Below are 13,026 nucleotides of genomic sequence, written 5' to 3'. Positions count from 1 at the left end.
GGAGACCTTCCTCCACAATCCAGAAAAAACCAAAAGCCATAAGAAAATAAAGATAAATGGCAAACTGAAACAAAAAAAAAATACAACACATGTGACAGATAAAATGTTTAGATCACTAATATAACAATACATTAGATAGATAGATGATAGATAGATAGATAGATAGATAGATAGATAGACAATCTCCATCCCTCCTCTTACCTAGCCAACATACTATCCCTGTGTGTTTTCATTCTCATGGTTTTAGGTGTGACCTATATGCTGATCACATAAGCATAGATTGACTCCCCTTTAAATTCGTAGTGTCCAGCTTCAAGTGGGTTCCCAATGTTTCCTACCGATCCTATATTTCTCTTAACTCTCTCCACATCTACGCAGTGAATTCAAATCTTACAGTCCTCCAAGTTCCAACCTCATCACCTCCTTTCTCACTCATAGTAAAAACATGGCAAGTGATTTTACTTCCTTCTTCACAAAGAAAATAAAATTCACCCTACAGAATTCCCTCAAATTCTCACAACAAACCAGTAAACAAACATACCTGTATCCTCAACCAACCATCTTTCCCTCCTGTCTGTTACAAGGAAATGAATGATATCTCTCTTCCTCTAGAAAGTTCATCTCTCTACCTGTGCACTGTGTCCCATTCTCTTGGGGTCCTCGCTTGATTCATCTTCCCCTCTCTTTCCTTCATTCAACTTCTCCCTGTCAAATGGCTCCTTCCTGTTGGCAAGTAAAAATATTTATGTCTCTCCTATCATTAAAATGAAAGAGATCATCCATTTAAATCTTCTGTAAATACTACACTCTCTTCCCTCGGGTTCCATGACACAAATTCTTCTGGTTATCCTTCTGATCACTCCAACATTTCTGCCTTAAATGCCAGTATATTCAGAGAGTTCTAACACGTGAACTCTCTTAGGTGATCTCATCCATTTCTAAGGTCCCAATACCACCTATATGGCAGTGCCTTGCTTATCTTTTTTTTTTTAATTTTTAAAATGCTTGTTGAGATATAATTAACATACCATAAAGTGCATCTGTTTTAAGGGGATGATTCAATGATTATTGGTAAATTATGAAACTGTGTAATCATTACCACAATCCAACTTTAGAATAATTCCATCACCCCAAAAAGATCTTCATTTGCCTTGCTTATCCTTACTTCCATCCCAAACCCCTATCCTGAAATTTAGACCCACATATCTAACTGCTCAGTGACATCTTCATTTGCATAACCACAGGCACCATGAACTCAGTGTTTCCAAAACCGAACACATCTCCTTCCCATATCCTTTTCCTTTAGACCTGATTCTTCTCTGGTGTTCCCTGAATGAATGAATGGCACCACTGGCCCCTCAGAAATCCTGGGCATCATTCTAACTTCTCTTTCTCATCCCCTATATCCAATTAATCATCAAATCCCATACATTTTACTTCCTAACTATAACTTCCTAACTATAACTCAAATCTATCCCTTTCTATCCTTTATTGTTACTTCACTAGTTCTGTCCACCAGAATTTGTTCCTTAAAATTAATCCACCCATCCACCCATCTAACTATCCATCCACCCAACAAATGTGCATTGAGTGCCTACTGTATACCAGCCACTGTGCTACAATAGTCCCCTAACTGGTCCCTGTCTCTTTGGTCTTAAATCTTCTGAGTGTGTTCTTAATTCAGCAGCCAGACAGCAAAATCTCTTTAAAAACACACTGTTCCCAAAAAAAAAAAAAAAAAAAAAAAAAAACACACAAAAAACACACACACACACTGTTCCCGTACTTAAAAATGGCTTCATACTGACTTTTAATTGGCTACCCTCTGACCTGGGGATGAATTCCAAACTTCTTAACGTGACTCTTAAGGTCTTTAGGGATCAGGTCCCTCCTTGCCTCTCTAAATCTCGGGTCTCATCACATCCCTTGGATAAGTCACTTAGTTATCTGAATTTCCTCATCTGAAAAAAAACATGGATAACAACAGTACCTATCTCAGAGGTAGCTGAGAGGATTAAATGAGATAATGCATGTGAAGTGCATAGCACAATGGCTAGCACATATGAAGTGTCAGTAAATGTCAGCTATTGAGGACAGTGATGACAACGTTAGCTTTCTTCAACCTCCTGATCCTCTGAACTCTTACAGCACTTCAAGTTGGTCTCACACAATTTAGCACTCAACCATTTTCTTTTGTATTGCTTACTGCTGCTTCATACTGTTAGTTATGCTTTCCACCTAGACTACAATGTCCTTGAAGACAAAGATAGTGACATACATACCTCCTCTAGTTCCTGGAGCACTTGAAACAATGCTAAGCACACAGTGGAGTTTAATAAATACTTTCTGATAAAGGTTCACAAAGGAAAAAGGGACATAGGTTTTACTGACTCTCTATTGCTCAAATGACCATAAATAAAAGGGGATGGGGCGCCTAGGTGGTTCAGTCAGTTAAGCATCTGACTTCGGCTCAGGTCATGATATCATGACTCGTGAGTTTGAGCCCCATGTCGGGCTCTGTGCTGACAGTTCAGAGCCTGGAGCCTGCTTTGGATTCTGCGTCTCCTCTCTCTGCCCCTCCCCTGCTCATGCTCTCTCAAAAATTAATAAACATTAAAAAAATTTTAAAAAGGGAGAGCCTGGGTGGCTCAGTGGGTTAAGCATCCAAATTCGGCTCAGGTCATGATTTCACTGCCTGTGGGTTCGAGCCCTGAGTTGGGCTTTATGCTGACAGCTTGGAGCCTGGAGCCTGCTTCAGATTCTGTCTCCATCTCTCTGCCCCTCCCCCACTCATGCTCTGTCTCTCTCTCAAATATAAATAAACATTAAAAAACATAAATAATGAACAGCAAAACCCTGGGAATACCATTTGCTTTTGCCTACTGGACTAATGGTGTGTCACTGCATTTGCAGCTATACAGTAGGTTAGCATTAAGCATGGGACTTGGCAGTGCTCACTGTAGGTCAGTGGTTTTCTTCAGATGGTTTGCTGCCAATAACCTGTTTTTGACAGAAATGGAGTGTGAAAGCATGAAGATGTTTAATTCTACTCCCTGGCATGCAGACAATATACAATTTGCCTACTCATGTGTGAGATCAGATTTTTGTGTTTTACTCCCTCAATGTAAATGTTCTTTCTGCACTACCAATAAAACATAAATTCCATTTCATTCGAAAGCCAATGGAATCCTAAAATAGTTCAGGTTTCTGGGCTGATGACTGGGTGGCAATCAGAACCCCAGAAGAGCCCCAGGAGGCCAGAAAATTCAGAGCTCTTCAGATGCTAGAACACCCTCACAAATTTGGCAAGAACTCTGTTGTGCGTGCACTTGAGAGTAAACTGGCACATTGGGATTGTTTTCCCTTTCTTTTTCACATACTCTCTCACCATCTACCATTGGACTCCTTTCCTGCCTTGTCCTCTCACCTTCTCCAATCCTCCTCATGCCCTGTGATTGCCCCTCCATCTGACATGTTTCTAAGAAGACATCTTCATGCACTCCAGGCATCTGCTGATTTGTGCAGGAGCACAATTACTCGGATGCAGTGGGGGAGTGGAGGAGCTAAAGGTGCAATTTTGTGCTCTTATACGACATGGACTCCCATTGATAAAATGCAATTTTTTTGTAGCTAATGTTTGATTAGTTTAGAAATTATTCCAAAGTCAGTGATTGGCTTGTGCCTTTGATGTTGCTAAGGAGAAGCCGGAACAGGCCTGGGAAGTAGAGGAGAAGACAGGGGAAACCTGCTCTAAACACAAGAGACAACACTTCTGATTGGAAACAGGGAAATCTCCTCCAGTTGCATCCTGGTTTCTCCTGTATGGAGAAAATACCACAGGCTCGAAAAGAACCCTCTGAGGGCAAATATAGAGGTCAAAGATGTCCTCACGACCCACTTTAAACACCAGTTCTCTCTCTAGACATACATTCTTCTTTCCACATATACCCTCTTTACAATATCTCCTCCACACACACACACACACACACACACACACACACGAGATGAACACCCAGGCAGCCACCTATGAAACAGACCAATACATAGCATGTGCAAAGGCACGTAAGAGCACGTGTGTGCTCTATGGAAAGCTTAACACCACAAAGAAAGGCATGTGCAAATACCATTCTAGATACACACAATGCCATTCCCACATGGACACACACTTGCACAACATAGATGGACATCTGTCCTCACCCAGACCACAGACAACAATAATATGCAACTTGCAAAACACGGTACATAAAGCCATTGATTGATGAGTCTGTTGTATTCTGAGTGACAATCGGGCTGATCTGTCCTGGGTCTTCTCGTTCTACACATTCTGCATGGCTTTATGTGCCACTTCGGTGCTCACGAGTCCTAGGTCTTTATCACTTTCCCAGACCTCTCTCCTGACCTCCAGATCCAGCAAGCCAGCTGCCCACTTACTTACCTGCCTGTCTGACCCACAGCGCAATAAACCTCTCATGTCTAAAAAGAACTCCATCTCAGGGTGCCTGGCTGGTTCAGTTGGTAGAGTGTGAGACTCTTGATTTTGGGGTTGTGAGTTTGAGCCCCACGTTGGGTATGGAGATTACTTTAAAATAAAACCTTTAAAAAATAAAAAGAGGGGCACCTGGGTGGCTCAGGTTAAGCGTCCAACTTCAGCTCAGGTCATGATCTCAAGGTCTGTGAGTTCGAGCCCCACGTTGGGCTCCGTGCTGACAGCTCAGAGCCTGGAACCTGCTTTGGATTCTATGTCTTCCTCTCTTCTCTGCCCCTCCCCTACTCATGCTCTGTCTCTCTGTGTCTCTCAAAAACAAATAAATGTTAAAAAAAATTTTTTAAAGAAAAAGAAAATTAACTCCATCTGTACTCCATAACTTAGTTAAAAGGCGACACACCCATTCAGTGACCCAAGCCAGAAACGTGGGGATCATCCTACTATTTTCTCACCCCTTCACCCATTGCATCTAACTGATCACCAAGTAATATTGATTCTACCTCCCACAAATGTTTTGAATGTATCCCCTCCTCCCTAACCCTACTACCACTGCCTTAGGTTGGGTCTTTGTCTCTCCCTGTATCAGTAAAAGCCACCTAACTGGTTGGTCTCTTTGCTTTCACTTTTGACCCTTGACCCTTGCTCTATCCACCATACTACAGCCAGAGCAATCCTGAAGTGCAGGCCTTATCCAGTTATTCATCTGCTTTAAATCCTTCCATGGCTCCCCAGAGTCTTCAGGATAAAGTCCAAATACCTATGCATGGCCTACAAGGTCCTTCATTATCTAGGCCCTAGCTACTTCTCCACACTCATCTCTTGCGATGATCCTCACATCACACATTCTGGCTGAAGCAAACTTGTAATGGTGCCCTGCATATCTCTGTGCTCTTACCCTTCTGTGTTCTTGACCGTGGTCCCCTTCACTACCTCACCTCATTTTTGTTGGGAAAATTCTCCTCCTATTTCAAGAGAACTCCATTTTTATTTCACCCTATTTTCTTTCCTAAGTCCCTCGGGCAGACTTAGGTGTTTCTTTCTCTAGGCTAGCCTGTCATCTTGCACTTTGCTTTCATTACAATAATTATCACTTGACACTATATTTGACAATTTACCTGCCAGGTCAGTTCCCTGAGTTGAGGGCAGGGACCATTTCCTATTTATCTCTATCTACCTAGCATACACTCAGAGCGTAGCAGACCATTTTGCCCATATGAAACACTGTCTCAGCAGAGGGAGTACTTTATTTTCCCTCCTTAAATCTTCGGTTAAAATGCATTTTCTCTATGAAATTTCCCCTGATTACACTTAGTTCACTCTATTCACTGCTTAATTTTGTCATGGCCTTGGGGCTTGGAGAAGAGTCTTCCAACAACAGATTTGTGCTTTAATGATTTAGATTTGATTCTCTCGTCTAGCTTGACCACTCTAAAACACTAAAGGACCATCTACTGAAATCCATAGAAGTGGGGTTCTTAAAAATCAATTCCTGGGGGAAAAAGCCACCTGTTTTTATGCTTGGAAAAGCAGTCAGGCATTTATTCTTGCCCTTCCCAAACCAAATGCCCTTGCAGTACACAGTACAAACAGTAAGCCACTCAAGTAACCAAGCCACCCAAGCCACCCACAGTAAGTCTTCTGAAAGGTACTGAAGCTAAGAGCTGGGGGCAAGACAGAAAGCTGAAATTCCCCTCAACTAAGGAAAGCCCCCCAGCTCCTTGAAAAGGCTTGGGAAGGGCCAGAAAGAAATCAATCTTCCCATGGAGCTCCTGGGATAGACTAACCCGTTGTGCTGCAGCAGTTCCAGAGGGGAGGAAAACAGGGCGCACACAAAATCTCCAGGAAAGTGCTTTCATATGCTCAGTGCCCAGAAGTTACCGACAAGACTAAATAAGTAAAAGTGGAAAGCCTACATTGCATTCATTTGTACTCCCCATACACATGTCGCTTGCTTGAGAGACACAGTGTTTTCCCTAGCTGGACTCCAAAGTTCCTGGAGGCCATCAACAGCATATGTTTCTTTTATAGTTCCCAAATTGCCCACCACACTGAGTACGCAGTATCTGCTGAAGAAACACTTTGTTGTTGACTGATTGATTACTAAGTATTTAACTATTTTTCTTCCCCTCGATGTTTTCAGGAATGCTTGTTATTCACAAAACGGTGCAGTCTTGGAAGCCAAGAGGAAATATTCATCTGTTGGTATACATTTTCCCTTGGCTATGCATTAAACAGAGATTTCCTTTGGCAATGTCAACAAAGGATGCCTGATGAGACAGGACAAAGAACTATATATAGAGATCAAGTGGCCAGAGGAGCAAAGTCGAAGCATGCCCTCCCTTAACCAGATTAAAGCAGTCTTCTTTCTGCTTCTACCTCCTTCCGGAGCTCTCCAGTCCCAACCAAAATAAAAAATATTTTCCAACTGCCTATCCCCTGAATTCTGAAGGCTGGGCTGTGACGGGAACAAGCTGAATTGCTGAAGAATTCAGTGAACAAATCTGCGGTGATCCTAATCTCTGTTTCTGTAATAATAGGAAGAGTGCAGCTTTGTTTACTTTTGAGGAGAATAGAGAACAAGGAGAGAGAACTGAGAGAGGCAGTATTTATGGCCCCTTTATGAAAAGTCAGTCTGTGACAAAAATATTTGCAGACAATAAGGAAGAGGAACAGGTTTGGCAGGAAAATAGCCTCTTCCAGTTTTCTCAGAAGTGCCTTAGCTTGTATCTTCCATCCCCACCCTAAGTGAAAGGTATGCTTTGCTCTGTGAATATAGTCATTCCCTATAGATAAATCTGGATTAGATAAGATGCAAAAAACTCAAATCATCCTTTAGTGTCCAGTTCTCATGGCAGACGGTATCCTACTATTTATTTCATTTTGGAAACTATTTACAAGCATTTATGGAGTCTCAAGTCCCTTCTTTAACTGCATTTCTAATCCCAGGCCTTGTTCCAAAGCCTCCTGGACACACAGGCTCTGTGCTGAATGAGTATAATGAGTACCCTGGATTCACCCTATTATTAGGAGCCAGTTTAGGGCACATCCCTAACCTTTCAGAAGGGATGATGTCAGAGCCCAGCCGCGCTCTTCCATAAACCATCCTGAACAGTTCCTGTCAAAGACAGAATCCTAAAACTGGAGAGACAATGGAGTCAAGTCCCGACATACACTCTCACCCTCGACATATAATGCAGTATGTCATGGTTCTTTGCCAACTGTCAGTTGACATTTTATTCCATTATCTATATTTCCTGCACATGTATATCTGTATCAGGGTGGATGTGTGCAGCGTGTAAGCCTTCCTAGGGCAGACACTGTGCCTGTGCTCTTTTCTTGGTACCCAGCACAATGCTGTGCGTAAATACATATTAGTAAAAGGTGACCTTTCATGTGCCAGAACAGACAGAGGCCTATACAATGGATTTAACAAGCATCCCTAAGGGAGCTTCTTAATCACCTCCTCTGCTGTTTCATCATGGGGCTGCTCTTCCCTCCCATTTGGCAGCTCTCGTGTCATCTCCTGAAGGCTCAAACAAGGCACGTTAAAACATCACTTTTACCTAGAGGGGCCAGAATGAGTAGTTCTCTATTAACACAATGATGCATTGTTTTATGAGACTAGCTCCTTGCTACTTGAAAAGAGTGGGGCCCTGCATACAGAGGTTTGATGGGTGCAGTGGGCTGGGAAAGGCCACAACAGGGCTATGTTTGGGTGAGGCTGGTCAGAGTGATACACTTCCCAGGGGCGGGATGATAAGATGTTAGAGAGGTCTTAGGATGAATAAGCAATGAGAATAAACTGCTTACCTGGCTAATTTGACTACAACTCAGACACTATACTTAATAGTCTTTTTGATGAGAATGAGGAAAGTGATAATTATAATTTCTAACCACATTTTATTCACTATTAGCCATTACCCTGCCCTCAATCATTGAAAATTCTAAGCCAAGGGATTCCTTATCTTGTCTCCTGCTTACAATGATTCCTTGTCTCTCCACCAGTGTGGGTTTCTCATACTGTAATCTAGCAGCATAATCAGGAGCTTTGATTGAGTGGAACACAGAGGGATTCTGACTAGCTGAAAAGCACTCTGAAATGCCTTCTGTTTTGTTTCTCCCCAATTGTAAAGGATGAAATCAAAGAGCAAAAGAAGAGTATAAAGAAAGTAACCATTCACAGAATCATGACCTGTGAAGTCTGGAAGACACATCAAAGGTCATGTAGTCAGTTCAAGCTCTTATTTTGCAGGTAAGAACACTGAAGCTGAGAAGCTAAATGCTTTACTCAAATTCATACTAAGAGTTAATGGCAGAGTCAAGTCTAGAAGCTAGCTTTGCAACTTACGTTCGATTCTTTCTTTCCATTCCTTGGGCTTCTCCCTAAATTTCCCACGATATTCCACAATCTTGGACCTGGTATCCTATGTACCCTCCACATAGGGCCACTCTCTTCCACAAATGGGAGTGCCCAGCAGAGATTAAATTGCCATGATATGCTCATCATCCAAGTACACCCCACTTTAAGAAATGCAGTCCTTTAGGGGTGCCTGGGTGGCTCAGTTGGTTAAGTGTCCGACTTCAGCTTGGGTCATGATCTCACAGTTTGTGAGTTTGAGTCCCACATCGGGCTCTGTGCTGACAGCTCAGAGCCTGCAATCTGCTTCGGATTCTGTGTCTCCCTCTCTCTCTCTGCCCCTCCCCTGCTCATGCTCTGTCTCTCAAAAATAAACGTTAAAAAACTGTTTTTAATTTTTTTTGTATTTTTATTTATTTTTTGAGAAAGAGGTAGAGAGTAAGCAGGGAAGAGGAAAAGAGAGAGGGAGACAGAAACCCAAGCAGGCTCCACGCTGTCAGTGCAGAGCCTGACACGGGGCTGGAACCCACGAACTGTGAGATCATGACCTGAGCCAAAGTCAAGAGTCAGAGGCTCAACCGGCTGAGCCACCCAGGCGCCCCAATATTTAAAAAAGTTTTTTTTAAGAAATCCAATACTTTAAGAAATCCAAACAATCAAGAGTGGTTACTCATATAAGATTCTTCTCACAACAAGAGTCTCATACTCTCTTAAATATAAATCCCTAGGTGGGATTTAACTTGAACCATTACATTTATCTGTCACATGAGTAAGATTAGAACTAGACTATCAGGTTGTAAATAGAATTAGAAAAATTTTTATCTTGTCACTGCCCAGAATGGGTCCTATAACATTTTACCCAACCCTGTTTAGACTTTAAGCCCTACCATTGCCTCTTTAACAAAATCAACACAAAACCAAATGCTACAGCTGAAGTTCCATGCTCTTGAGAAAGAGGGAGAAATAACATCTTTCTTTTATTACATCCACTTATGAAAAGACTCCTCTTGGAAGCTCTGCTCTATTGATGTAGATATCACGTAGGTAACAAGTTTTGAAAACCTTATACTTGTATGACACTTTATAATTCACAGACAACTTGAACATAGATCTTATTTGTTGATGACAAGAGTAAGTGGCAAGGCGATGAGTGAGGACCAAATGAGGTGTGTGGGGACAAAGGGAGGAGAGGCTAGGAAGAGGAGGAACAGTCTTGATAATACTGTCGTGGACACAATATTGCACAGAACAAACCTCACCCTACACCAAGGACCCAGGATTCCCAGATCCCCTGTGACACCTCAGAGATCTCTTTAGGGAGCTAAGATGTCCATAATTGATGAAAGAAGAAACACACCTCATGTTGGATTCTCCTATTGCCTGCCGCTTGTAAAGAAGTTCTGTCTCCCCAATCCATCGCCACCACGTATCTATTTTTGTGTAAATAATATCTATCTGCCCCTTTTCTTGGAACAAGCATCCTAAAGGAATGAGACTTCCCCAGAACTGCCATTCAGTCTTTCACTCCAAATGGCTGAGCTACACTCTGACAGAACTCAACTGCCCCCCAACTGACCACCTGATCCAGGTCCTCTGAAGGAAATGCAAATGTTTCTGTTACGTACCTCAACTTGCTGGCAGATCTGTATTAGTTTGGCCATTTGATTTTCTAGTTCACTGTTGCGCTTAACCAGGTTGGTGAGGTTCATCTCCAGAGTTTGCTGTCATCGCAGAGAGTATGAAGCCAGAGGGAAACAGGGAAGAGGGGAAAAAATAAGAAATGTTCAATGAGCTGGAGAACCAACATTATGTGGAGGTCATTTGGTCAATTGACAAACATTCAAAGATTCACTGAGCACTTGCTATGGGCCAAGCATTGTTCTAGGTGCTAATTAACTACACTGTACCTTTTTTGCTTCAGGCTCTCATTATTGGAAAAAAGTTCACATTCATGACTTCGTGGATGTAGAATTTCATGATATTAAGGCAACTTTATGTTTTCTATAATATTAACTTTTTAAAGTATTCATAGTATTTTGCCTTCATAGTAACAGTGTGGCATAAGAATAGGTATTATTCTCTCTTTTACAGATGAGTAGACAAAGGGAACTATAATTTATTGAACAATCAGTACTTGCCAGACATTATGCTAGGCGATTTCATATATACCATTTAATAACCATAACAATCCATGAGGTAGGATATGTCAGCATTTTACAGATGAGAACTGAGCTTCAGAATGGGGGTAAAGTGTCCTTCATAGTTCTATAATTAGTATGTGACAAAGCTGGGACTAGAACCCAGGTCTCTTGCCTCAGCCACAGCTTTTTCCAAGTATTTGTGATTTTTTTGTCTTTTTATTGAAACCATTTTAGATTTATCAGTAGGTTCCTTCAGGGGAAAAAAAGACTGTACTTTAATTAAGTGTGAGATTCATCAAGATCGAGCATTGTATGGGGCACCTTGGTGGCTCAGTCGGTTAAGCTTCCAACTTAGGCTCAGTTCGAGCCTCGCACTGGGCTCTGTGCTTACAGCTCAGAGCCTGGAGCCTGCTTCAGATTTTATGTCTCCCTCTCTCTCTGTCACTCCCCCATTCTCTCTCTCTCTCTCTCTCAAAAATAAACATTAAAAAATTTAGGGGTGCCTGGGTGACTCAGTCAGTTGAGCAACTGACTTCGGCTCAGGTCATGATCTCACAGTTTGTGAGTTTGAGTCCCATGTCGGCTCTGTGCTGACAGTTCAAAGCCTGGAGCCTGCTTGGGATTCTGTGTCTCCCTCTCTCTCTGCCCACGTTCTCTCTCTCTCTCTCACTCTCTCAAAAATAAACATTTTAAATATTTTTTAATTAAAAAAAATCAAGCATTGTATCTCATAGCTCCTCTTCTTTGGCCCTAAGGACTAGCCCATGGAGACGGTAGACTTCAAAGTGACAACTCCTGGCCATATCAAGATAGGACATCCATGGCTTATCATTGCTTACTGGTACATAGATCTTCTTAGGTGTGCATTAGAACCACTGTGCAAATCTGTTGAATATAACAAAATTACAACAGCACTCAGAATTCTTAGCGCATTTTCAGCTGAGAAGGCTGCTCCCTCCCATTCCTTATGTGAAAAAAACACAATGTTCTTTACTCTTGGTTGATAATGGGCTTTTATATTCCTTCCCATTCCTAAGTCTTCAGCTTTGGTGGCTGCTTCTCCTTTAGGACTAGTCCCAAAATCCACTCCTCTCTCACTCACCATCCCAACACCCCCACAAAGTCTGTTCCAAATACCCCAACTTCTTGGCCCTTCCTCTGCTAACATTCCTTCCCTTGGTTGTGTACATTGCTTCATCACGGTCTCCATGGCTCCTTTGGTTTGTAATTGTTCAAAGTTCATGTTTTCGATACAAGGGAATGGAGGGAGAAGCAAAGGGAAGTGGGGGAAGGGGGAGAGGACTCATTTACTTGGCCCCTTTCTTGTCTACTAAGTAGCTGTGGCTCCTTAGTATTCTTGGCACTGTCCCAGGAGTCCATCCCAGAGAATGTATTCCCATGGATATATGTATTTCTACGATGGGCAGTCTGATCTCACTTGTTCTCAAACCAGATTATGAGAACCAGCTTAATCTTCGCTTCCCTCTTGCCAGATTTCTATTAGTTTCTTTGGCTTTATTCCCATGAAAGTGATTTTTCCCCATTTATTCCATTGTTCTTGGCTTGGGCATGGTTTCTCCCCTGGCCCTCTTTAACTCCACAACCATCTCAATCCGTGGCCTTCTCCGTAGCAAGGGCAAAGAGAATGGAGAAGGGAAAAAGAAGGGCAGCAATTGTTGGTTTAGGCATGATCTCTAAGATAAGTAGATATCACAAGAAAAAAAAAGAAATGGCAGTAGTTCAGAGATTTAATACAACAAAAAGTAATGAGTACCTACTCTGTTGAAGGTGCAGTGAATTCAAAGAGAAAGAGGAGGTGACATTAAGGTGGGTCTTGAAGGATAAGTGGGATTCTAACAAACAGAGATGGAGGGGGACAGGGTGTTCCAGGCACAAGGAATAACATGAGTAAAAGAGAATTAAGTATAAGGACATGTTCAGGGAAGAGAAGTTGACTTGGGCTAGAAGAGAGGGTACAAGAGAGTAGTGAGGGACAAGGTCGGAAATGGAGGTGGAGGTCCTGTTTTGAAGGTCTTGAATGC

The 13,026-nt window shown here is 42.2% G+C and overlaps 1 protein-coding gene across 7 annotated transcripts in view; it reads right to left on the bottom strand.

The window, feature by feature from the left end:
* The window catches only part of MID2 (midline 2), a 134,967-nt gene that overhangs the window by 59,406 nt on the left and 62,535 nt on the right, over window positions 1-13,026 (bottom strand). For all 7 annotated transcript variants that reach the window (XM_019824138.3, XM_019824139.3, XM_006943911.4 and 4 more), the window contains exon 3: window positions 10,469-10,564. In XM_019824138.3, coding sequence (XP_019679697.2) covers window positions 10,469-10,564 — 96 coding nt within the window. The remainder of the gene's footprint in view (window positions 1-10,468; window positions 10,565-13,026) is intronic.

The sequence above is a fragment of the Felis catus genome, chromosome X, assembly GCF_018350175.1.
Source record: "Felis catus isolate Fca126 chromosome X, F.catus_Fca126_mat1.0, whole genome shotgun sequence".
Taxonomy (NCBI): Eukaryota; Metazoa; Chordata; class Mammalia; order Carnivora; family Felidae; genus Felis; species Felis catus.
Note: the sequence above shows the minus strand (reverse complement) of the source record. Positions and strands in the feature narration are given on the sequence as shown.